At 32.6% G+C, this 25133-nt stretch overlaps 3 protein-coding genes across 5 annotated transcripts; all 3 read right to left on the bottom strand.

Annotated features, from left to right (window-relative positions):
* Positions 1-728: 728 nt before the first annotated feature.
* LOC7483484 (probable inactive receptor kinase At2g26730) lies at positions 729-3330 on the bottom strand. Its single transcript, XM_002317995.3, has 2 exons — positions 1858-3330; positions 729-1385 (listed from the first exon to the last, which is right to left on the bottom strand). Exons 1-2 carry the CDS (start codon positions 3149-3151, stop codon positions 805-807), a joined length of 1875 nt encoding a protein of 624 aa, XP_002318031.1. The 5' UTR covers positions 3152-3330; the 3' UTR covers positions 729-804.
* A 9816-nt stretch (positions 3331-13146) lies between these two features.
* LOC18103774 (RING-H2 finger protein ATL48) lies at positions 13147-14649 on the bottom strand. The gene is made up of 2 exons (XM_006376782.3): positions 14429-14649; positions 13147-13616 (listed from the first exon to the last, which is right to left on the bottom strand). The coding sequence occupies exons 1-2, from the start codon at positions 14511-14513 to the stop codon at positions 13441-13443; spliced, it is 261 nt and encodes an 86-aa protein (XP_006376844.1). The 5' UTR covers positions 14514-14649; the 3' UTR covers positions 13147-13440.
* A 2903-nt stretch (positions 14650-17552) lies between these two features.
* On the bottom strand, positions 17553-22890 carry LOC7458024 (protease Do-like 9). 3 transcript variants are annotated; one of them, XM_002317993.4, is made up of 10 exons: positions 22201-22890; positions 21397-21596; positions 21130-21310; positions 20801-20992; positions 20436-20668; positions 19109-19210; positions 18945-18995; positions 18707-18811; positions 18422-18537; positions 17553-18233 (listed from the first exon to the last, which is right to left on the bottom strand). In XM_002317993.4, the coding sequence occupies exons 1-9, from the start codon at positions 22715-22717 to the stop codon at positions 18439-18441; spliced, it is 1680 nt and encodes a 559-aa protein (XP_002318029.2). In that variant the 5' UTR covers positions 22718-22890; the 3' UTR covers positions 17553-18233; positions 18422-18438. The 3 variants fall into 3 exon arrangements, with proteins under 3 accessions (XP_002318029.2, XP_024438408.1, XP_052301761.1); XM_024582640.2 differs by having other exon boundaries at positions 17553-18098; XM_052445801.1 differs by having other exon boundaries at positions 17553-18537.
* Positions 22891-25133: the final 2243 nt, after the last annotated feature.

The raw sequence follows: 25133 nt of genomic DNA, 5'->3' as shown, positions 1-25133 counted from the left end.
TGCACAGACCCGCTGCTAACTGTTTGAAGCTCATTTGGGATATGAAGACTCTTCTTTAGACCTCCTACTGACTACTTCATCAAAGTTTTGATGCATGTAGTGAAAGGCTAATAGAAAGACCAGTGTGCCGCAATAGAAAAAAGTGTAATGATTGATCTCTCCACCACCACTCACAGTTTGATTGTCCACAGTAGTCTGTGTGACTTCTGGATCTACAGAAATCATTACCCTTCAATGATGGTTTTTGGTATGATCACCTGCTAATCACCAGGAAATTCCCATCAATCTTGGCAAGCCTGAAGGTTTTCCAACCATTTTTGAGTCTGAAACCCTCAGATATGTAGAGCAAAACCAAACACAGCCATATATATGAGCACATGTGATTATACAAAGCAATTTCTTCTGATGACCAAGGAAAAGAAAAGTGAAAATGCAGACCAAACCTAATGGTAGGTCACATGAGCTCTCAGGACGCATGGCCTTTATAATAACGTTCTTGAAGTTTATTTATGTATTTTAATCATGCCCACTCGACAAGGTGATGATGACTTGCCATATTTGTAGTGGTTTGACAATTTTATGTGATGTGATGATTGTTGTTGTCCAACCAACATCGTAACCAAGAAATTTTGGTTAATTCTTACTACTTCCAAGGTTCTTAGAATATATATATAAATTCTAAGAAGGAATGATTTTATATACCAATATGTTTTAAACCAACTCTACGATTTGATGTAGGGTTAATGACCAAATTGTATAATATTTTATTACTAATGCGGACTCGACTTCCATGGCATAGTTTAATCATGGATCTGAAATAATGGATCTCTCTTCATCCTCTTTTATTGTGTTTATCATAGCTGAAATTTGGCTTGTGCTTGGCCTCTCATTTGGAGACGGATTTATGCACTTCAATGCTACCTGCAACAGGTTCAACATCCTCTCTTCACCAGCACCTTCTAAGATCAAGGCCCTGTCAAAAACTTCAGCAGTCCATTCTTCTCTAACCACTGAATGCACCCAACTTGCCAAATCAAAGCCATTGTTTTGGACTAGTTTCCCTGTCAAAAGCTCAAGAAGAACCACACCAAAGCCATAAACATCCAACTTGAAGGTGCTATATGCGACGTTTCTACCCAGAGCATCGGTTTTGAAGCTATCAGACTGGGAAAGGAATGACTGGTCTTGGCCTTGAACCACAATAAGACCATATTCACTAATGCAGGGCTCCATTTTATTGTTGAATAAAATGTTGGTGGATTTCAGGTTCCCGTGAGCAATCCCACCTTCTTGAAGCTGCTCGTGCATGTATGCTAAGGACTCTGCAATACTAGCTGCAACATTGAGTCTGCTTCCCCAGTCAAATACTTGACCATTCTGGGATCCTGAATCATCAACAACAATTCAAAGTTATTATATTTTCCTGTATTTAAGCTTATATTATTGTTTTATACTTGTGAAATTGCTTGGGCGTGAGAGAAGGAAGCCAAAAATGAAAAAACAAATCAAGAATATTCAAATCGAATATTCAAATCTGTGGCATGGTCTGGTGTTTTGAGTGAAAGATTAACTTTAATTCATTTATCAAACAGCCCAGGAAACCCCAATCAGACTAAAATTTACCATTTCTCTCGGTTAAATGTTTTTCCTGTGGGATTTTTCAGCAACTCGTCCTCGTATTTCCTCTAGTTACATCCCCAGGGTGCACTTAATATTGTGGAAATTTAAACTATCCTTATCCTATAATCTCTAATATTTTTTTTTTCTGTTTTGCAATGTCATTTATATCCTACGAATGCGTTTCCAGTTTCCACCTTTAAAATGGGGTAATCTTACAATTTAGAATACTAGACTTACCATGGAGAAGCTTGAAGAGACTGCCATTCTGCTGATACTCGTATACCAGGAGCTTCTCTTGCTTGGAGCAATAAAAGGCTACTGGAGGCAATACTCTGGGATGCTTCACTTGGTCTATCCTCTGAATTCTGCTCTTGAAGTCTTCTGCAGAAATCCCCGAGTCTTTGATCCTCTTCAATGCCAAGATCGTAGCATTATCGAGCATGACCTTGTATAAACTTCCATGCTTTCCTCTACCTAGCAACTCAGCTGGAGCTCGAAGCAAGTCATCAAATTTCAAATCCTTCACCACAGGACTGGGAAGAACCACAAGTGATGATGATGTCGTTCCGGCCTCAACGGATGTTATTGAATACTCTGATCTATTACCACCAGTCTTCGATTCACTTGAAGTTCTACTAGGTTCTTTACTCGCAGTAGCTACCTTCCCCTTCTTGACTACCTTAACCGTTTCTCCTTTAGATTTATTTTTCTTAAATAAATATAAAGCAAATAAGAGCAGCACAACCACGGCAAGTAGTATGTAGCCTGAGAAGATAAGGAACCGATCAGCTGATGAGTGCTTCGATCCCTTTTTTGACGGTGGAGGGGATGGTGGGCAGGCTTTTGATAATAGTGTCCCACATAATTCAGGGTTACCTGTGAAGCTGTCTGCCCCAAACTTGCTTTTGACATCAGGAATTGGACCACTGAAATTATTGTTGGCGACACTGAATTCCTTGATATAGGAGAAATCAAAATCCGGTATTGCCCCACCGAGCTGATTGTTTTCAGCAAAGAAGGTTAGCAGGCCTGAAACTCGGGACATATCAGGAAGCGCACCAGAGAAGTTGTTGTTGGATATATCAAGCCTTTTCAAGTTAATTAACTGGGAAATAGTGTCAGGAATATCACCAGTAAATCGGTTCCCACCTACGTACAAGTGGCTTAGACGTTTGCAATTTCCTATCTCGTCAGGTATGAAGCCAGAAATGTTATTCTCTTTCAGGCTCAAGACAAGAAGAGACTTCGCTGTGCAGACAGAAGCAGCGTCTAATATTCCTGTTAAGTTGAACTTATTAAGAACAATCCTCTTAACATTTTGCGATCCCAAGCAGTCCACACCTTTCCATGTGCTATTGCAGGGATCCGAATTGATGTCCCAACCCCAATTCTGATCATTTTGCTCATGTCCTGCTGAAAGTTTCTCCATGAATTGCAGCAGTGCCGTTTTGACATTTTCATCTTCTGAATTGGACTTTGGAAGAACGAGAAAGATCAAAATGGGGAGAACCCAGATCAGAATTCGATCCATTTTTTTGGATGAACTAAGTGAGTAAAGCAAAAATGGAACTATATTGTGGTTTCCTCCTTGGAAGTGGGCTCAGATTGGCTAGGTATGTAAAACAAAGGAGAAAGCAACCAAATCGATGCGGTTGCTTAAACCAGTTTTCAGTGCCAATTGGCTGAATTTACAAAGAGAGGTAGCATTATTCTAAATTTTATTGCCATAAGGTCTTACAGAAACATGCCAAAAGGCCTAAAACAAGATTTTCAAATCGGGAGTTGGCAGACTTGAGTGGTCAAAATTATATTCAATTTTGTGTCCATCTCAGTTGATTTCTACTAAATTAATAGTGTTTGATGTTTCAGGTAATGACTAAACAAATCAAAATGATACAATTGTAACTTTCTTGCTGATCAGATTCTCACTGGAATTTGCTGGCTAATAACAAAGAAGAAGAAACCTTCTCGTTGATGCAATAACATTTCCGTTCTCCATATGGTTGTCTGACCTTTGTAGCTAATACTTTTTCAACAGCTTCTAGGTACCGCGATTCGGATTAAATAATTTTATTTTTCAGCAAATATATATATATATATATATATATGTGTGTGTGTGTGTGTGTGTGTGTGTGTGTGTGTGTTTTCAATGCATTTTTTACCATAAAAAATCCAAATTAAAAATAAATAAATTTATACATTCATTTAATTAAATAAATCAAGAATTATTTGTGTTAATAAATGTAAAAAAAATCATTAATGATAAGTAAAGACTATACTGGAAAAATCAAGAAATAGATATAGATCAAGATATTTAATCTTGCAATACGAACCATGTACCCAATTGTGTTTAATAACTTTATTTTTTAGAATAAATTCTTTATTTAATTAAACAATGTGTGCCAATAAAACGTAAAAAAAAAACATTAATGATAACTAAAGACAATAGATCAAGATATATGATCTCGTAACAAAAACCATGTACTTAATTGTGTTTAATAACTTTGTTTCTTAGAATAAATTCTTTATTTAATTAAATGATAATAGAAATAGACACACACGTGAAAGTGATTGAATAAAACCAAAGAAAACAAATATTATGCGAGGCCTCATATATTTAAAAAAAATATTATAATTTTATGTGAAATCAAATAAAAAATAAGTGATATTTGACCAAAGATCAATTTGAAAAGTTGAGAGACAAATGTGGTTATAGATATCTGAACTCGAAACATGGGCCATAAACTTGATTGCATTTAATAGCATTATTTCTTAGAATGAACATTTTATTTAATAATAATAATAATAATAATAATAATAATAGGAAAGAGATTGAATAAAATTAAAGATAAAAAAACCATTAAGCAGGGTTATAGAGAAAGAATGCATCTTAACATAATGAAATCTTACCAGTAAACTCAGTGAAATTTAAATCATATTCTATCCAAAAACACCACAAAAAATTATTTAAATTAAAAAAATAGCCAATAAAGAATAAAATTATAAAAAAGAAAAAAGAAAAAAAAAAGGCTCAATCGCGAGCCTGACATAGATGGCCCAGCGCACCTAAGCTTTAAAAAGCCTAGGTGTGTAGATCTTTTAGCCCACGCTCGTGCGCCTAGGATGAAGTTATTTGTTTTTATTATGGGGTGGATGACATGTTGTTTGCCCTAGTTTTTTTTATATAAAAAAAAAACAGGCGAGACGTCTCCTACCTTTTCCTTAAATTCCAGCCACAAAAGTGGCTAGACAATAAAGGTTGATGGTTTTTGGACCTATAAACCTATGTTTAACCTTTTTTATCCAAAGACTCTTATAAAACACAAAAAAAACACCTAGATAAACTTGTATATGGCTGTAAAAAAACCCAAAAATCGACCCAAAAACCCAAAACAACCTGAAACCAGAAACATTCTTGATCTCAAATCGACCAAAGCAAGTAAAGTTAAGGGCACATAACACCTACGATAAATTCTTCTCATCTAATGGAACTCATTGACACCAAAATCGACTTTTTTCATGTTCTGAATTAATGTCAACCAAGATTTTATCTCTCTCAAACTAGGGATTTAAAAATTAGTGTCAACCAAAGCAGAAACCAGAAATATTATTGATCTCAAATCGACCAAAATAGGGAACATAACACCTACGATAAACTCTCCTTATCTAATGGAACTCATTGACATCAAAATAAATCTTTATCATGTCCTGAATTATTGTCAACCAAGACTCTCTCTCTCAAACTAGGGACTAAAAAATTAGTGTCAACCACGGCAGAAACCTGAACATTCTTGATCTCAAATTGACCAAAGCAGACAAAGTTAAGGGCACATAACACCTATGATAAACTCTTATCATCTAATGGAACTCATTGACGTCAAAATCAACTTTTTTTGTGTCTGGAATTAGTGTCAACCAAGACTTTCTTTTAAATTAGTGTCAACCAAGACTTTCTCTCTTTATCACTAGAATCTAGTCACTTTCTCTTTTTCTCTCAAACTAGAGACTTAGAAATAAAGAATTTTTGGACTAAAATTGAATTTTCAAAAAATATATGAACTGAAAGTTTTAATGTAAAAAGTATGACGATCAAAGTGAACTTTTCGTGCCATTTTTTAAACGACCACCAATTTCCTCTATTTTTTCACTTTAGTCCCCCTTTTTTCAGTCTTGCATTTGCTCAACAAATTTGAAGCAATTAGGCTTCAATTTGGCCTGAAAAAGGATGCAACTGGTAAAAAAAGAAAAGTTTAAGGATCAAAATAAAAATAATTATTGCCATAGTGAGTCCACCGTGAAATGTGAGAGTGTGAACAATGTTTTTTGGTATAATGCTTTCCCTACAATGTTTAGAATTTCTTATAATGATGCTGGATTTTTTTAGAAAAATAAATATTTTTCTTAGTTAATTTTATTTTCTTCTATTTTTTTCTATTCACTATTATTAGGATTTTATAGTTTTTCAATTTGAAGTGAATAAATTTTCTATTTTTATTTTTCTATTCATTATTAATAATATTTTTATTTTTTTCTATTCGAAGGGTTGTAATTGTAATAGGTATTTTTACAAATGGAGACTTGAATAGATAAAAATTAAATATTCTGGGTGTCTCTCTATAGTTATGGTGTTTTTGCTCTTTGAGAGTTTTGGCTTAAAACAAACTTCATTATCCTTCGCTCTTATTTGTATTAGTTGGTATCAGAGTCCAACAATTCTTGGTGGTTTTTGTTAGACAATGTGCATTAGAGCTCACCAATTTCTTATGATTAGTTATTATGTGTTGTTAAATAATCATATTTGAAAGAGATTGTAGAATAGGCATGCTTGTGTATGAGGAGATAAGGAGGTTTCTCCTCAGGAAAAAGATGTCCAGGAACTATTGTATTATTTTTATCTGTGTTAGTTATTTTTATTGGAAATTTTAGTGGTGGGACCCACACAACTAGAAAATTGAAAAAAGACAATGAAAATACTAAAAGAAAATAATTTATTTTTGTTTATTGATGAAAATTGTGATGAAAAAATTACATTTGTAATTTCTAATGGAAACAACAATGAAATGAAAAAAAAATCATCAGTAATTCCATTAACATTGCTTAGGTGTCAGATTTTCGATATAATTGTCAATAGAAATTCCATCAATGATTTTAAAATGAATTAAAACCCAATAATCATTCTTTTTCTTCTTCTTCTTCTTCTTCTTCTTAGCTTAGGGCTCTTCTTTGACAGCCCCCCATTAATCCAGCACCAACAATATCTCTCTTTTCCCTATTTTAGGTTTGATTTCTTGTTCAATAACCTTAGAGTTTGATTTCTTGGCTAATTAATTGGTTACTAATTTCTTTCTTTTCTAATAAAAAAGCTAATTGATGCATAGTTGATAGTAGTTTAATGGTTTTTTGAGTGAGTGAATGATTTACTTAATGTTTTTCAGGGCTTTTAGAGATTTAGATATGAAAAAAGGTTGGATTTTTAGGTTTGTTTTTTCCGCCATTTATGGTTTATAGTTCTAGATAGGTATAAAGTTTCAAAATGAATTGCTCAAACTTGTATGGGTACATGACATTAGGTTTTGTTTATGATTTTATAGTATTGATGCATGAATCACTCTCTATTTATCTAATGCTATAATCTTTATAGATAGAACTATGCAATGCAAATATCCATTTTCCTTTTGTATCTATGTTAACATTTATACTGGTATGGTTGGTTAAGAACCACATGTCCATAACCTACAAACCCAGAATATAATGTGTATTGTTCTTAACAACAATGTGTCTTAGTCAACTGTAATATAATGAAGAAGCTCAACATGTTTGGTGTGGCCATGCTAGGGTACCATTTGTTTTATCTTTTTCAAATTTTATTTTATATTCCCATCATATAATTTTACCATTCTTTCTACTAATATAATTGTTGAGAGTCTTGTTCAAGTATCAAATATAATCAATCATTTTATGATGCATTTTATTATTGGTAATTTTGTTAGATTAGCTATGTTTGGAAACCTATGTTTAACTCTCATCATTTCCATAATGTTTCTAAAAGTTGCAAACATATCTTTTTATAATTAGTGGGCAATTTTTAATTAGTAACTAATATAGTTATTTCATGATAAAGCTTTTGGTAAATGGTCTATAAGACACCTTTACACCCCCCCTCCCCGATACCTAAATGTTCCAATCAATCTATTCATATTTGTTATGTTTAAGATTTTTTTTTCTTTCTTTGGAGATGACTAGATAACTTTGTTGTGTTAGCTAAATATATACTATTAAATATGCTTAAAATAGTTGATGCGAACCTCGTGATCACATGGTCACGCAACCCACATGCAAAGACATTAATTCCCGGAAAGCCAAGTAAATCAGGTTTGATAGGAGTGTGACACAAAGATAACTTGTACCTAGGCACCAGCACTATTGGAAACGGAGACCTCCACCCAACGAATATTGATTCGCGAACGAGAAGTATAAGGATGACGCCACGAAGACAGTTGTTCTTCGATAAGTCGTTTTCAGTTTTTTAGAGAACCAAGGAAGGGAGATTATCCCACCAACACACAATAAGTGCAGCAAAGAAGTTTATTGATCTAAAAATTGCGTAACCTTACATGTTTGGTTATGCCTTTATTTATACTGACTCTAGACTTAAAGAAACCCTAATGGACCCCCCTTAGGTGGACTTATATGAAGCCCACTTACAATTGACCCAAATAAGTAATAATAACCCAAAAACTAAGAAGAAAAATAATAATAATAATAATAATAATCATGCTAAATATGCTAGAATCAGATTTGTCACCCTTAAGAAGTCCCAAATAAACTAGGAGAAATCTGATTTGGAAAATTTGTGTTGCTGCCCCCCTTGATGTCCTTGATTAGCTTGGATTTCCTTGTTTAACTTGGACAAATAAGAAAACAAATTTCCTCCTTTGTTGTTGATTTAATTACTTTCCTTTCTAAATTAGGAAAAGCATTAAATAGTCCTCCTCTCTTTAGGAATAAGATATGGCCAACTTCCTTACTTAATTAGAAGAATAAATTGCTGATTTTTTTATCCTTGTAGCATTAGGAAAAATAACAAGCCTAACAAGGCTGGTATTGGGCCGGACACATCAACCCCTTGTTCCACACAAATTGGACTCTTCTTGGACCTGAACTAAATGAATTAAAGGTTTTCCTTCATGCTCCTTAAATGTCCCAAGCCCCTCTAATTCCATTTTGCTCCACATGTTCTGAACAAGCCCATTCAATGCTTCTTTAAGCTTCTTTGCCCTAGCTCTTGTGATTGGCCCAATTGGCACCTCCAATGGGTCGTTGGCATGATTACGCTTGGTGTTGGGCTGATCCGCATCAATAGTTATCTTTGTTTCTTTTTTGATATGAGGCTTTTTGTTTGTAAATGTTATGATGAGTTTTTATTGCTTTGTGGAAGAACTATATGCTTTGATCATATTTTTCAATTATGTTTATTATTTTCTTTTAGATATCATGTATTCAATAAAAAAACAAGTTCAAGTTTAACAAGAGCACTAGTGCTTCATCAAGTAGTAGTGTCGATGATCGTGTCATGAATCTAAGTAATGATTATGAAAAGGCATCTAATGTAGAAGTTAATCAACTAAGGCTCAGCCATTGAGGACAGTAGAGAAAACATCCCTTCTTCAATAAAGTCTATTTCAGGCAAAATTATAGCAGAATGAAAGGGCAACCTATATATGTAATTAATGTCTTATCTTATGATGTTATTTATTTGTATTGAATTATTTTAAATTTTACAATTACATGAAAATATCTTGGTTAATTTGATTTTTAGGTTTATCAATATTAAATTGCTCATTCCACCACCTCTATTATGAAATGGTTATTCGAAGAACCATTATTTTAATAGATTCAACTTCATAACCATCCCGAATAGATATATATGGTAGATGTTAGGTGGAAAAATTTAAAGGTTAGATAAATAATTCATAATTCGAGTTCCTAGTTTTTAAATTTTGAAAACTAATTAATGTATCAAATCAATTAAGAAAAAAATTTGATGGGACTAAAGCAACGAGGTACTTGTCAGGAGAGTGTGAGAAAACCACAATACAACTAAGTAAGTTTAAATAAATTAATGTTAAAAAAAATTTTATATGATGCCCACAAATAAGCAATTAAGAAGGCCAGATTGGATGGTGTGGAGAAGTGGAAAATCTATAAGCCGAGGCATGTCACAAAGAGTAATTGGGCATTGTGTCAGAAATTTATGATTTCAGAAAGTTTTACAAAGTGCTCACGATATGGTACACAAAATAAAAATAAAAAAAACTCATAGTTCAACGAGCAAGCACATTAGATAAGTTATTATGTTTATCAACCATGCAAAGCATCTAATAAGAGCTTGTTGATATATAATTTATTATTTTTCTTGAAGCTTTAATTATGTGTTTGTTTATAAGACTTTTAATAAAATATTTAATTTGTAGAAAAATAGCTTGGACAAGAATTAACTCTAATGGAGTTATACGAGAAAACTCATATAAAGGATAAGGGAGAAAAGAAAAGAAAAACGTTTGTTAATATAAAAGCGAAAGTGTTTCTAGTAAGTGTTTTGATAGTTATCGTTGGTTTAAGATTGTTTATTTGCATTAATAATATGAAATGTAATTGAATTTAGAAATTTAACCTTTTTTTTTTGTTTTGTAGGAGACATATAATGCCAACATGGTTATGAAATTTGGCTAAAACACTTTCACCCACCCTTCTCATGATCCTCAAGGATGGTTAGAAACAGTTGCAGATGATGGACTTAATATAAATTGGATTTATGGTTTGTTTATGACATCAGCTCAAGAACTCGGGGCAGACCGTATTGTTTCAACTATAAACACACCACATTCTAGCCCAAGTTATACATCACAAGACTTTGATGCGATTATCCAAACAAAGGGTTTGGGGTTTTAACTTGTAACAAACTATGTTATTCTTTTCAGTATTCTTGATCTTTGAGGGTTTTGACTTGTAACAAACTTTGTTATTCTTTTCTCCTATAAGCATTAATTGGTATCAAACTCTAACAATTCCTGGTAGTTTTGGTTGAAGGACATAGAGGATGTTTGTCAGAGATTACTAATTTCTAGTTGTTAGTTGTTAGTTGTTGTGTGATGTTGAATAATCATAGTTGAAAGAGATAGTGGAATAGGATGTGCTTGTATAGGAAGGGATGAGGATGTTTATTCTCATGAAAAAGAAGTCTAGAAACTAGTGTGTTGTTTCTATCTGCATGAACTGTTGTTATTGAAAATCCTAGTGGTGGACCCACGATGGGGCAACCAGCACAAAGGTATTGTATTATGAAGCCACGATAGGGCAACTCACACAAAAATATTGTGTTAAAGATTTATAATGAGATGGTCCGCACAAAAATATTAGGGACCTACAAAATATGTTCATGAAGGATAGTTGTTGAGTGAGGTTTGAACTCGAGAAAAAGTTCATTTCAATTCGAGAAGGCCAATGCATGAATGTTTATAAAAAAAAATATTTTTTCCTAGTTTATTTTTTATTTTTCTATTTATTATTATTAGGTTTTTCTAGTTTTTTTATTTGAAAGGAATGATTTTTTTTTCTATTCAATATTAATAGAGTTTTTAAAATTTCGTATACAGAGGACAAATGGAGATTTTGGTGAATAAAAATTTAAATATTTTAATTATTTATGTTTTTAGTGACAAACTTTTTTTTATCTCTTTTCTTGTCTGCCGTCAAGTAATAAAGTTGAAGATGTGGACTTTTCAACAGCCTTATTATTATATTGCAGAAGTTTTAATTGAAGTCCTTTGCTATTACAAGAACCCAAAATGCTACTAATGCCACTGTGCATTTTCCAAAAATAAATAAATAAATAAATAAGCATTAGATTATGCAATCTCCTTGGCCTTCCAAAATAAAAAAAAAAAAAAAAAAAAAAGAGAAGGAAGCTAGGGAACCGGTTACTTGAGGCGAATTCTTCCAAACTCCTTGGCTGAGAGTCCGTGTTCCAACCGTGTATCTCAACATCCGTTCCACAATTTGGTTCATTTTTTATCCTTTTTTTTTTTTTTTTTTTTTGTCTAGTTAATGTTATATGCAGGAAATGCCTCTCCTAAAATAAACTTGAACTCAGAGTATCAAATGAAAAGAGTTGCGAAAAAATACCATAAAATGTGAATTTTGTAATGCAACTATTTTGAAAGATTATGTAGCAAACTTTTGAAATATAAGTAAAATGAGCAATCAAAATCTTTCTAATTCTATGATCTTGATCAAACTATTACAGTTCATTGAAATAAAATAATTAGGTTTCCTCATTTAGCTTTAGAGAGTTCTATATCATTGTGTCGTGTTACGCAGCAGATCAGATTATATTTTTTTTAACATAAAAAAATATTAAGTAATTTATTTTTATTTGTTTTTTATAGGGTTATCTCAGTTTTATAACTAGAGTCGTGAATTTGATAAGTTAATTTGAGTTAAATCAGGTAATTTTTTTCGATCAGGTTATCTCAGTCTCTTGACCTGGGTTATAAGTTCGATGGATTGACTTGGGTCATTTTTTAAGTTCTTTTATTAATTGATTTCTTAATTTAGTGATATCCTTCAATATATTGATTGAGAATTGAACTTCATAATTTGTTTTGATTTTTTTTACGGGATTATCTCAGTCTTATGATCTGAGTCGCAAATTTAAAAGGTTAACTCGGGTCACCTTTTTAATTCATTTTTTTTATTGAAAATTAGACTTCATAACTTGAGACACTGATATAACATGTTAACCTGGAGTAATCCAAGTCAATTTAATATGTTTTTATCTAATTAAAAAGAAGATGTCTTCTTGAAATTTTTTTGGGTCAAATTATATTTTTATAGATCTTCAGGTTATTTTTGGACTCATAAAATCATTCGGATCGTATCGAGATAACCCTCACACAATTTGAATTTTTTTCTACTAAAAAAACATTAGTAATATCTTAACATTTTTTTTACATTTAAGAAAAATTTAACCTAGCCCACACCATACCATGATGTTTTCTTCTAAACAGTATTTTGATATTGTATTTAAGAGTGATTTTTAAAAATATTATTTACTTGAAAATACATTAAAATAATTTTTTATATTTTTTATATCACTGGTTTAGAATCATAAAAAAAAAACACTATAAAAATATATTAATTTAATATTTTTCTTAAAATAAACATATTTTAAAAAAATACATAACAAAAACAAGTTGCAACACTCCCAATCAGAATAGTCTTGAAGGAATGGCACCAAGTACATCGGATGCCAATAAAATGATTGCAGCTGACGATTTAGGCATCTCGGGTTTGGTATCATATAACTGAACAAGATAAATTCATTCAGAGACAGAATCATGTGTGCCAGTACAATACTTTGAGTTCTTCAAATAGCCATGCATTGGTAATTGTTAAAGAAAACAATTGAGCAACGAAAAAACCATTTCCAGACAAACAGAGAAGCAGTACGACATAATCCATCAATTAGAGTATAACAGGTTGTAAACACACATTGATTATATTTGTAATCTTAATAAGATTGTTTGTCCAAAGTAAATATCATCCCTTCTTTCAGTTCTGAGACAAATATTCTCACACCGTCCATGCTCTACTGATATCAGTTTTACATAATAATAGTAATAGGAACTGGATCATATGGGAGGACTGCCACCAGCGATGAGAATATATAAATTTTGATTGATTTTATTAAATAAAATCAGAGCATAGAAAAAGAACAGCTTGTGTCACTAACGAGGAAAGATACATGCTATAGAAGGTCTAACTTGGTTTTTTCCATGGGTTATCCCCATAGTAGAAAGCAGTGCCAACCATAAGGGCCACAGTAGCCCCTTGGACAACCACTCGAGCTCTCATTAACACCTGCCCCAACTGAGAATTGCCTCGTCTGAAACTGATTAATCCAGCCGTGAGAACTCCTGCCGTCATAAGTGCTCCTGCAATAGTTATAAACAGTCAATCAAGCTGAAGCTAAATACAGGACTGTCTAAAGATGAATCCCATTTCTTATCATGAGCTAATAATAGCACTACTAATTTGGAATTTCTGACTGCCAATATGCAAGTCAAAAGCTCAAATGTTTGAAGACAAGAAGCCAGCAGTAATATAACGTATAAACGATCCATTTAAACACAAAGTGAGATGCCCAGACCCTTAACAAATTAGGTATCTTCTGAAACATGGGATCTGCTCGAGATAAACCGATCAGAAAAATGAAAGATGATAGTTGTTCAAGGTAATCTAAAATGTATCCACCACCAATACCCCTCTATTGAGAGAGGGAGGAGAAAATTCTTAAAGGGCATGGTTGTTTTGTGCTAGGATTTGGAATGGAAATGGATCCTCATTCCATTTCTTGTGCAGTACAGCTTGATTCGCTAAAAAATGGACTACCATCACGAAAGAAACGAGCTACAACACCTTTCTTTTGTAAGAATGAGATACCACTCTACTTTATATGAGATTAAATTGTTCTATTTATCTGGTGGTATTAAAACAGCATTAGACGTAAATTTAATTTCAGGAGAAAAAAAAAGTAAATTATATTTCGAATTAGAATTAGAATTCCAATCCCATTTCCAAAACCAACCAAACAGCTATTTCTTTTTCTTCAAACCTTAAGACCATAATCAATATAATCATATTCCAAACAAATTCTATGATTCCCAAATATATTGTCTACGCATAAAATACGTATATTATGAAAAAAAAAAAAAAGGGCAATGGGGACGATCAAATTAGTATTTACCGACGGGAACGAGGGGGTTCCGGACGCGCTTCTTCTCCTCGAATAGCTGTTCAAAGTTGGGTTCCGCCGTACCCATCTTCTCCATTAATTTACTCTCTCTCTCTCTCTCTCTCTCTCTATATATATATATATATATATATATTACTCCACTTTGTTTTACGGCAGGAGAAAGAACAAGTGGATCAAGCAGAAGCGCAAATCTGAAATTTTGATGCTGGACGCCATTAATAAATTCAATATTGGCAGTCGGTGACTTGGGTCTTGGAATTGTAATCGGGCTTCATTCACGGTTCACAGGACATGGGCCTACTTACGACCCATATATGCACATAAATTCATAAATATTAAATTTGGCTCAACTTGTTAATCCATGACTAGACTAGGATCTAATTCAGAATGGGTTTCTCAATTAATGTTCATATAATAGTTATTATTGACACATATAAGTTAAAATTGTTCATACCTTTATGTTGTCTAAAATATTTAACAAGAAATTTAATTTTTTATTTATCAATAATGTCATCAGCTTTCATCTTTCTTTTGAAAATTCACTTATAGTCTAATAATTTGGTTTTGAAAATAAGATCCATCAGTTCTCATATATAATTATTCATAATGGATTTAATTTTACTATTAAGTATCTCCTTGCAATAATAAGTTTTTGGAGAGGACATTGCTTTGGAGTAGATTCAAGGTTCATTTTTTACGAAGTATGTTAAAAACGCAAAACCAAATATTTTGGTCATTTTTGTCCCTTTACTCTTTCTAAGCTTAACTTCATTATTTTTTAATTGATGATTACTACTTGAGTTAGCCTCAATCTTTCTCTTAAGTGAATAATTTTATTGTACTTCATTCCAAGAAAACACATCCTCAAATAAAGTAGCATTTCTTGATTTCATAATAGTATTAAGATGAATATCTTCAATACTTTATTTGTGTACAAGAGATCGATATGTACTATTATTTTATACATATCTAGTAAATTTATAATCCACAGACTTAGATCTTATCTTAACATTTTAAGACCAGGTATTGCTACCTTTGTAAGACACCCCCCACACATTAAGATATTTGTTGGAAGGTCTTCTACCTTTATAGAATTCATATGGTGTCTTTTCTAACTTTTTATGAGGTATTTTGTTAAATATATAACTAGCAATTAGAATTGTCTCCCCCTACAAGTTCTAAGGTGCTCTCGAACTTATCAACATGATATTCATAATATCTTTTAATGTTCAGTTCTTACGTTCCGCAATCTCATTTTATTTTGGTGAATAAGGAGTAGTAGTTTGGCGGATAATACTATTTTGAAAACAGAATTCATCAAATAGTGATTCGTATCTTAAACCCTATCACTTTTTATTACCTTTATCTTTTTATTAATTTGATTTTCATCTTCATTCTTATGATATTTAAGCAATTCAACAACTTCATCTTTACTCTTAAGTAAATAAGTATAACAATACCTTATGCAATCATCTATAAAAGTAATATAATATTTTTTCCACCTCTAATTTACACAAACTTTAAATCACTAATATCTGAGTGAATTAAATATAGAGTTTTCACTATTTTTTTCAATTATTTAAAAATAAGTTTTTGTGAATCTTGATTCTATACAAATTTCACACTTATGATTTTAAAAAAAAACAAAAAACCATACTTGGTAATAATTCATAGTTTATTAACATTTATATAGAATTATAATGCACATGACCTAACCCGCCATACCACACATCATAAGACTTAAGAAAATGAGAAAAGGCAATCTTATTATTATTATTATTATTATTATTATTATTATTATTATTACAACAGTCATTACATTCATTTTAAAGATGTCATCACAAAGATACTCTTTTTTTTATAAACATATTACTCTTACATAGTATAAATTTATCACTCTTAAACATCATCTTAAAACTATTTTTACTCAACAATGAATCAGACACTAAGTTTTTTCTAATGTCATCAAAATGCAGTACATTATTAAGGGTGAGAGGCTTTCTAGATGTCAGTTCAATTTGACCTTTCTAATACGTAGTATGTTGGAGGTTGACGAGTTCTCCATATATAGGTTTTCTCTATCCACTTTTTATAAGTGAAAAACATCATTTTAGACAAAACTTGCTAGATCATATTCATTCATCAAGCTAACTTTTTGTATATGTAAACAATAACATATACGTTAATAATATTGTATGCATGAACAAATCTGATCAGATAACTTTGATGTCATTTTTAAATTTATAAATTTGTCGACTATGAACACTTTTCATCATGACATCAAACCTTGAACTTTTAGTTAAAAGCTTTTCAAAATGCATTTACATTTTTAATTGAACTATACATGTCATATTGTATATTGTTTAATCTATTCAAAATGTAAATTTTTATAACACACGAAATCACTATGATTCTATACATCCAAAGCTACCATAATAATAAAATTAAATTCATTATTTGACAACTTTAACATTTTTCCTACAAGAAGTTAACCAAGTTCAAGATGGATATATAAATCAACATTTTATGTTGTCACCATTTAAAGTTCAATCCATTAAACTTTCCACGTTTCTCAATATACACCACAAAAAGTGATAGTAGAATTCTCACTACTGAAGTAGTACTTGCCAAATCAATACTAGTTAAGAAAATCAATTCTCGAGTTAAAAATATGATATAAATTATAAAAACAATAGCAAGTAATATATATATATATATATATATATATATATATATATATATATATATATATATATCGACCAAACCTTTTGATAATGAATCCTCTCAATTTAAATTCAAATAAGTCACCGTCAATAACTTGAGCCTTCGCTTCTCTAATGGGTCCTTCCTATATTTCAAAATAAAAAATCATATGTATATATATATACTATCTCTTCTTATCTATCCATGTTATCATTGCAATTTTAATCTAAGCTACCATGTAACCAGGACACTTGCTAAGATACCCCCACGCGTTAGACCATTTCATCACGAAAACCTAAGCCATCATTTTTCTTAAGCGTGCACATGCATGTTAGACCATTGGATCTAGTGCATTTTTCTCTCATAATTTTTTTGTCCCCACTAGAATTCGGTAATGATGGATTCAATCTCCTCACACAAACCAATTGGGAGTAGTTTCTTTATTAAACTGTTAATAATGATTTTTTTTCTAAGTTCGTTTACTTGGTAAGATATCCAGTCCGGTGTCTGTTTTCTTACAAAACACAAAAAGTATAGTATATAGTTTTTCTTCTCTTTTCAAGCACAGGGCTATCAGATCACTTTGTTATTTGATCTTCATAACTTAATAATTTTGCTCAGGCGGAAAAAAGGGAAATGGCAGTATCCAACACTACAGAATGTGCTCCCCATCTCTTGGGTGGATACTGGCCATGCATTCTTGCATTTCTTTCCTGTTAAGATTGGATAAGAACAAGGAGCACAAATATAGAAAAAGAGGGGTCCAAAACTCAAATACTGAGTTATCATCCTGCACCTTATTGTGGAATTTATTATCTGGCACCTCGAACAGGAGAGCATCCAGCGGCTGCTTCTCACAGTCACTTGCTGGCTTAGTGACGCACTAACCAGAAAAATGAACATGTTTCCAACGTGTATAGCTTCCCAAAAATGAGAGCGAGAGAGAGAGAGAGATCGGCTGTCCAAGAGATATCAGCATTCAAACTACTCGTGTATATAGATGACGCCTGTAAATTTTAAAGGCATACCCCTAACCCAATAAAACAAAGTCCTGACGCCTGTAAATTTCCATTATTGTGTTGCCAATTTCAACCTTGCAATGCAAGCACATAAGCAATCAGGTAAAGGAAAGGACATTGCCATCAATAATACACGCGGTGAGCTTCCCTCATTGAAAAAATCTACTCCACCCTAGATTTTATAAATTAACAACCCACACCCCATCTTTAATGAAGGTAATACGGGGGGTAACAGGGCTCTGACAAGAGTATTGCAACGTACCTAATAAATACTCAAATTCATGGCTTAAGATCATCAGAAATTGCAGAAGGTATGCCATGAGTGGTAAGAATATCTACAGTAGCTTCCTTGGCAGTCTTTGTCCGGAGAACAACTATCTGCACCAAAGTACAGGTATAGATATAGATATCAGTACCAGACAGAACTAGTATAAATAGCCGAGATGCAAATGTTAGAACACACAAACACACAGACCCTCTGTGTGTGTGTGTGTGTGGTGTGTGTGTGTGTGTGTGTGTGAGAGAGAGAGAGAGAGAGAGAGAGGACCTGGTCATATTCCAGATCAAATTTCAGAAACTCATCATCAAAATTCTCAACCATGTTGGCCAAGCTCTTCAAATTCTTCACTGGCTTACCATTGAAAGCAACAACCTGCATAGATACAGAATAAATGACATCAAAAAAGAGATGTAGTTCACCAAAAGAAAAGGGGAAATAATAAACAGGTTATACCAGCTCAACGACAGAAATAAAAAGCACCAGTTACAAGACTGTGATTCTTCACCTGGGTGTTAACAATGTCCTCATACCCAATATTAATGTCAGCTACAAGCACCTGCCAGAAATTTTCCAGGAGAAGAAAAGTAAAGTGCAAGATCAGTAGAGTAGAGTAGTGGCCATAGGAGCTGACATGTGTGCGTGCATGTGAACGTGTGTGTGAGAGAGAACCTGAGAAACCACAACTATCTGCTCATCCGGGGATTGTGGCATTGAATGCAAAAGTTTGTCCAGAAGCTTGACAGGAGCTTCAAATTCATATTCCTTGCCATACTGCACAATTATGCAAAAGAGCAGAGGCAATGTAAAATCAGTTGACCATGAAAGTACTATAATGCTAAGTATTGCATTAAACAGAGAGAGAGAGAAATCCATGAGAAAGTTGGCATGAAACTGAAGCTGCAATTGGCAAGGTGTGAAAAACTGGAATAAATAAATGAGGTTAATATACAATTAATTATTGGAATAGATACCCATTAAATTAAGTTCAGAATATAGCAAAATCATAGAGATGGAGAACAATATTGGAATAGATAAACATGTAAATGCAAGCTACAAAAATAAAGGCTCCGCGGGTGAAATAAAATACTTTTGTTGAAAAAAAAAACAGGAATCCTCATATTGCAACCCTTAGAACAAGAAAAAAGAACTATGGCTAGCAAAACATAGAAGTATTACTACAACAGAAATTCATTTTAATTACAATCCATATTTCCAATCCTAGTTTACAATGCAAAGTTACAAAAGGACAGTGATAACAGAAAACAAGCCCAGGACAGTTTTATGGAACTCACTAGTGACCTAATTAGATGAATATCCATTTCAACCCAAGATAAGTTCTGGATTTGGACATTCAGTTACACATTAGCACATTTTCATTAGGTGAACAGGTTTAGTATGTAGGAAATCGGCTTCAATAACAGGGTAATGCCCAGAGTATCAGTACAATTAGAATTTAGTCCTTGTATTTCTACAATCAACACACTTCCTCTAATGTTTTATGATGTGGTGAAAGTTCAATATCCTATCATCCCCAGATTCAAAAGCCAAGAAAAATCATGGTGTTGATTTATTAAACATAAGTTGATGTACCTACAGGCAAGACAGATAAATGACTCCATGATGATGCACCAATTACAAATTAGATTATGCAGTACTACATAAACCATAACCTCCTTAAAAGCATTTGCACCAACAAAAACATGCAAACTTGCACAAACATACAAGAAGAAAGTTTAATGGGCCTTGTCTCTAACACATAAAGCATACAAGTTGAAAAATATCACGCAGTAACACCATATTCAAGAAATGTAATAAATATCACACAGCCATAGCTTCATGCACAAAAAGAATTAATCACTCACTTCATAGAGTGTCAATTAAAATAGATGTATTTAAGACCCATCAAGTTTTACTAACTAACTAATACTAAGAGAAGGCAATGGCAGTATCATGAGAAAATATATACAAAAAGGAAAGCAAAAAGTGAAATATGCACCTCAGAACGGAGATAAGGAACAGAAACTGTCGTGAATACAAATCCTGCAATGATATAATAGGATGGAGGTTTTCCCTTGACATGCGGAGGAATTAGCCTTCTGTGAGTTGAGAGTTTGATGTCAAATTCTAGAGTCTTAGAATTCCGAAGAACTTTGATCACAGCATTATCCCCAGTATACTTTTGGGAGATAAGATAGCTGAAACCAATGCGCTCACCATGCCGAAAGGGAACTGATATGTCAAGAACAAAAGGAGGCGAAAATTTCATGCCACAAAGAATGCCATGTTAATTAACTTTGGAAAATCAGAGTTCCTAGCAAAGCTCCAGGTGCTTGTTTTAAGCATAAAACATTATACACGAACCTGTTCCATCATTAGCAATATCTACCCCATCAAAGCTGAGAATGATGTCAGATGGCTGCAAGACTTCAGATTCTGGAGCAGTGGGGTCAATTCTTCTGATACGAACACCCTTCTGATCAGATTTCATACCCATTGCCACACGCATATCTGGATTTTCCATTTTCTGCCATTCAATCCCAAGAAACGGAAATCCTAGCATGTAAGGGATAATCATTAGACTTTAACCAAGATCAATGAGCAATGTGATACTACAATAGACACATTGCAATTTAATTACACAGTATACACCTGTATACAAAAGCCAGAACCAAACATGTACAAATACTTACCTGTGTATGCTCCATTCTTCTCATAATCTTGGATGAAGTGCTTGATGACCGGAGTTGGTATAACATACCCTATATTCTCAGCATCTTCATGTTTAAGGGACTGAAACGCAATGCCCACACATTCACCTTTATCATTAAAGGCAGGACCACCAGAATTTCCTGAGTTTATAGCAGCATCTATCTGCAAATGAAACCATGAGAAAGGCATGTGAGGGAAATAGTTCGATAATTACAAATAGCAAAATGCAAGGGTTTCAACAACATTACTTGCAAACCCAGAAGCTCTGTTGATCCATGGGCGTAGGATAGGATCTCTATCCGAGATACAACACCACTTGTCACAGAAATTGTGTCCCCTCCAATTGGGTAACCAACGACAGTTACAGCATCTTGAAGTGAAGGCAATTCTCCAAACTCTACAGGTGACACACCTTCCCAGAACTCATCATCATTGACTGTTAGCAAGGCTGCAAATCACAAAAAGAAATTTTGCTTTGAACAAAATATCTCATCCTTTGCATCCATTGAGGTATATAGAGTTAATAAAGCTCACTCCTTTATAAGAGAACCACACATTTAATTCACATTCTGATTCATCTTATGTGCAAGATCTACTTCTACAATTTTCTTTTCCAGTACAAGTCTGTCATCTAGTTTTAATTCATCACACCCATTCCCTTGCCACAGGAAAGCTTTACCACACGTGGGACCATCTCTTATCCTAACATATAACTATCCATATCCCCAATGGACTCCATGAAACTTGTATGAATTTTTCTTGCAAGTCACATTTACTATTTCAAATCTAAATCAAAATTGACTAATTACTCCATTCCATAAAAAAAAAAAAAAAAAAGGGAACATACAAGTTATCCTAGCCAATAAAAGCTGGTATTTTTCGTTCTATGCCAAGAAAGTAGGGTGCTTAAAATACCAAAAGCATCAAACAACAACATAAAGCTTAAAGTCGACAATAGTAAAAATTGATTAAGCACGTATCTATCTCAAAAATATGCCCTATAATTGATTGAGCTTAAAATCGAATACAACACGAAAAGCTTGAATCTTTACCAATATCACATTCAGTTCCAATAGCAAGAACAGTAGCCAAATACTTAGTATCAGAGCCACGCTTCTTAAGCTTAACCTGTGTATAATGCTCCACAGAATGCGCATTAGTCAAAACCCTCCTTCCACCAATAACAAAACCACTACTACTGGAACTATACTGCCTCTTCCTCTGCCACGGAAGCGATAAATTCGGCTCCGTGTGTACACAAAACACTTTCACCACCGCATCCATCGCCGGAACCACCCTGGTCACGCCCTCCACAGGCGGCGCAACCCCAATTTCTCCATTAATTAATGGCGGGGGTTTCTCGGGCTTCTCTGGTGAGTGCTTGGATCGTTTCTTAGGACGGCCGCGGCGGTTTTCGTGTTTTTTGGCGCTGGTTGGGGTGGTAGAATTCACGGTTTCGACATTGTTAACGGAGAAAACCTCATCGTTTATGGTGGAAGTTGTGGGGTCTAGGGTTGTCTGGGTTTTAGATTTGCGGCCTCGTTTCTTCCGTTTTCCGTCACTGGCCATTGAGGAGGGAAGGAGGTTTAGTGTTTTAGGGTTTGTTTTTGAAAGTTAGATTTTGAAGTACAGTCGTAGATTGTCAGTGTGATGATTTTGTAATCTATATTGTAAGGGTTTATGTTAAAAGCAATCAGGCCCACTGGGGAGGAAAAGAGAAGAAGGTACGGCAAAGCGGATTTATGAGATTGGGTATTCTAATAAATTTTTGTTTTTAAAAAAAAAAAAAACCAAGGGTATCTGAGCACTGGCCCAGACTAATCTCTTTGCACACCGGGTGACAAGTACTCCCCAAAAGACCGGCTGCAAACAAAAAGAGGGGTCGAACCCCAGACCTCGTAAGCGACGAGAGCGCGCCTAACCGCTCCGTCAGGACTCCATGGGTGGTATTATAATAAATAAGGTAGATATTTCTATTTTTAATTATTTTTAATTTAAAAATATTTTAAAGTGATATTTTTACTTTTAAAAATTTAATTTTGATATTAATATATTAAAATGATTTTAAAATATTAAAAAAAATTAAATAAATAATATTTTGGCCGCATTATTAAACACTCTTTATAGTTCTAGAGACACCGTTCTCTTTTTTGCATAAAAAATTATTTAATTAATTAAATAGCTTTTTATATTAAAATTTATACATGAATATTTTTAAAACTTTAATTTTTTACAAGCTAAAATAACATGTTTTTTATTTATAGAGATTTTTTTTCATTTATTTTGCATGTAAAAATCCATCTCATAATAATTTTAACTAAATAAATATTTTTTTTAAATATAGTTTTTAAAACTCGAACTTTAAGTATTTTTCTATAAAAAAAAAATCTAACCACAATCCCATAAATTATCACAATCAAGCATAGACTTATTGGATTTACACAATGCACTTTTTTTTTTATCCTTTTAGTGTTTTTGTACTATAGTCATTGAACCCTCTTTTTTTTTAAAATTTGTCCTTTCTTGTCGTGTTAGCTTGGAATTAGACTTCATGACTTGTTTTGATTTGTTTTTCTATGAGATTATTGTAGTGTGAAAAAAAAACATTGTTATATTGAATTGATACTTCGTTTTGTAAAGAAAAATCATTTTTTTTTCCTTGCAGGAAAAAGGGACCAAATTTGACAAGGTGGCAACAATGCAAGGTTTTTTTTTTAATTGTTGTTTAAAGTCACACCTTTTTAAAGAATTTTTACACTTTTATTTTCGATCCTTATAGTTTTTGAAAGTTTAGTTTTGGTTCAAAATTTTATTTTATTTATTTTTCAATTTCTAACTTTCAGATATTAAAGATGAAGTCGTTGAAAAGATTTTGGTTGGCCAATTTTGGGCAACTAAAACGGTGATTTTTATATCAATGGATTGGATGTTTTGAGAAGAGTTTGATAGAAGTGGATTTTCCTTTCACAATGCCCAAAAAAAATAGATTGATGTCATTAAAGTTTTGTTTATTTACAGTTTTTTGCATTTTAGAGAGATTAGTGTTTTGTGATTTCAAATGGGTTTTTAAAAGCCTTATAATGTGTTTCAATGTGAAAAACAAGTTGAAAATGGGTTATTTGAATCTCAAAACTTGAACCCTAGTTTTCTCATCACCAGAGGTGACTAAAGAATATTATAGAAAACAACAAGTCATATGCCACAATTGATGCCCTATCATCTATTATAAGAAAAAAAAAAAAAAAAAGGAGTAGACAACACTTAAAAAATGCTTGGCAGTGTGGTAGCGGTTGTTTTTCAAATAATTTTTCGTGTTGAAATGTATGCCAATGATGTTTTTTCATTTTTTAAAAATTATTTTTGACATCAACACATCAAAACGATCTAAAATATATAAACCATATTAAATTTTAACAAAAATAAAATTTTAAATTTTTTAAAAACACGATTTGCACCGCGTTCCAAAACACATTCTTAACCTGCTCCATCAGAAACTTAAAAAAATCAGCACAGGCATGTAGCCTGGGTTTCTAGGCCCAAGTGCGCCTAGGTTTAGGGGTAGGCAGCCAAGCATACACTAGCCTGTCAACCCCAACAGTGTTTTAGTTTTTTTATTTTTATTTTTGTTTTAATTAATACCCTCCTTTTTATATATTTTTAACTTTACATTATTTTTTATTTAAATTTAAATTAACACCATATATGATTTTTTAAAATTATTTAAATCATATTTTTTAATTATTTTATATTTTTATAATATTCCAAAGATATTATTGTAATTTATTTTTAAATTTTTCTTTTATATATGATATAAATAAATTGTATTTACATGATGTATTTATAAAATAAAAATCATTTATTTTTAATAAGAAAAAATAACCTCTATCGTAAAAAAACAAAAACATATAAATTAAAAAGAAATCAAGTTTAAATATTTTTATACTTATCTATCTTTTGCTTTTATAATAAAGATTAGCCTTTTATT

The sequence above is a fragment of the Populus trichocarpa genome, chromosome 12, assembly GCF_000002775.5.
Source record: "Populus trichocarpa isolate Nisqually-1 chromosome 12, P.trichocarpa_v4.1, whole genome shotgun sequence".
Classification (NCBI taxonomy): Eukaryota; Viridiplantae; Streptophyta; class Magnoliopsida; order Malpighiales; family Salicaceae; genus Populus; species Populus trichocarpa.
The sequence above is the reverse complement of the archived record's forward strand: the minus strand, read 5'-3'. Positions and strand labels throughout refer to the sequence as shown.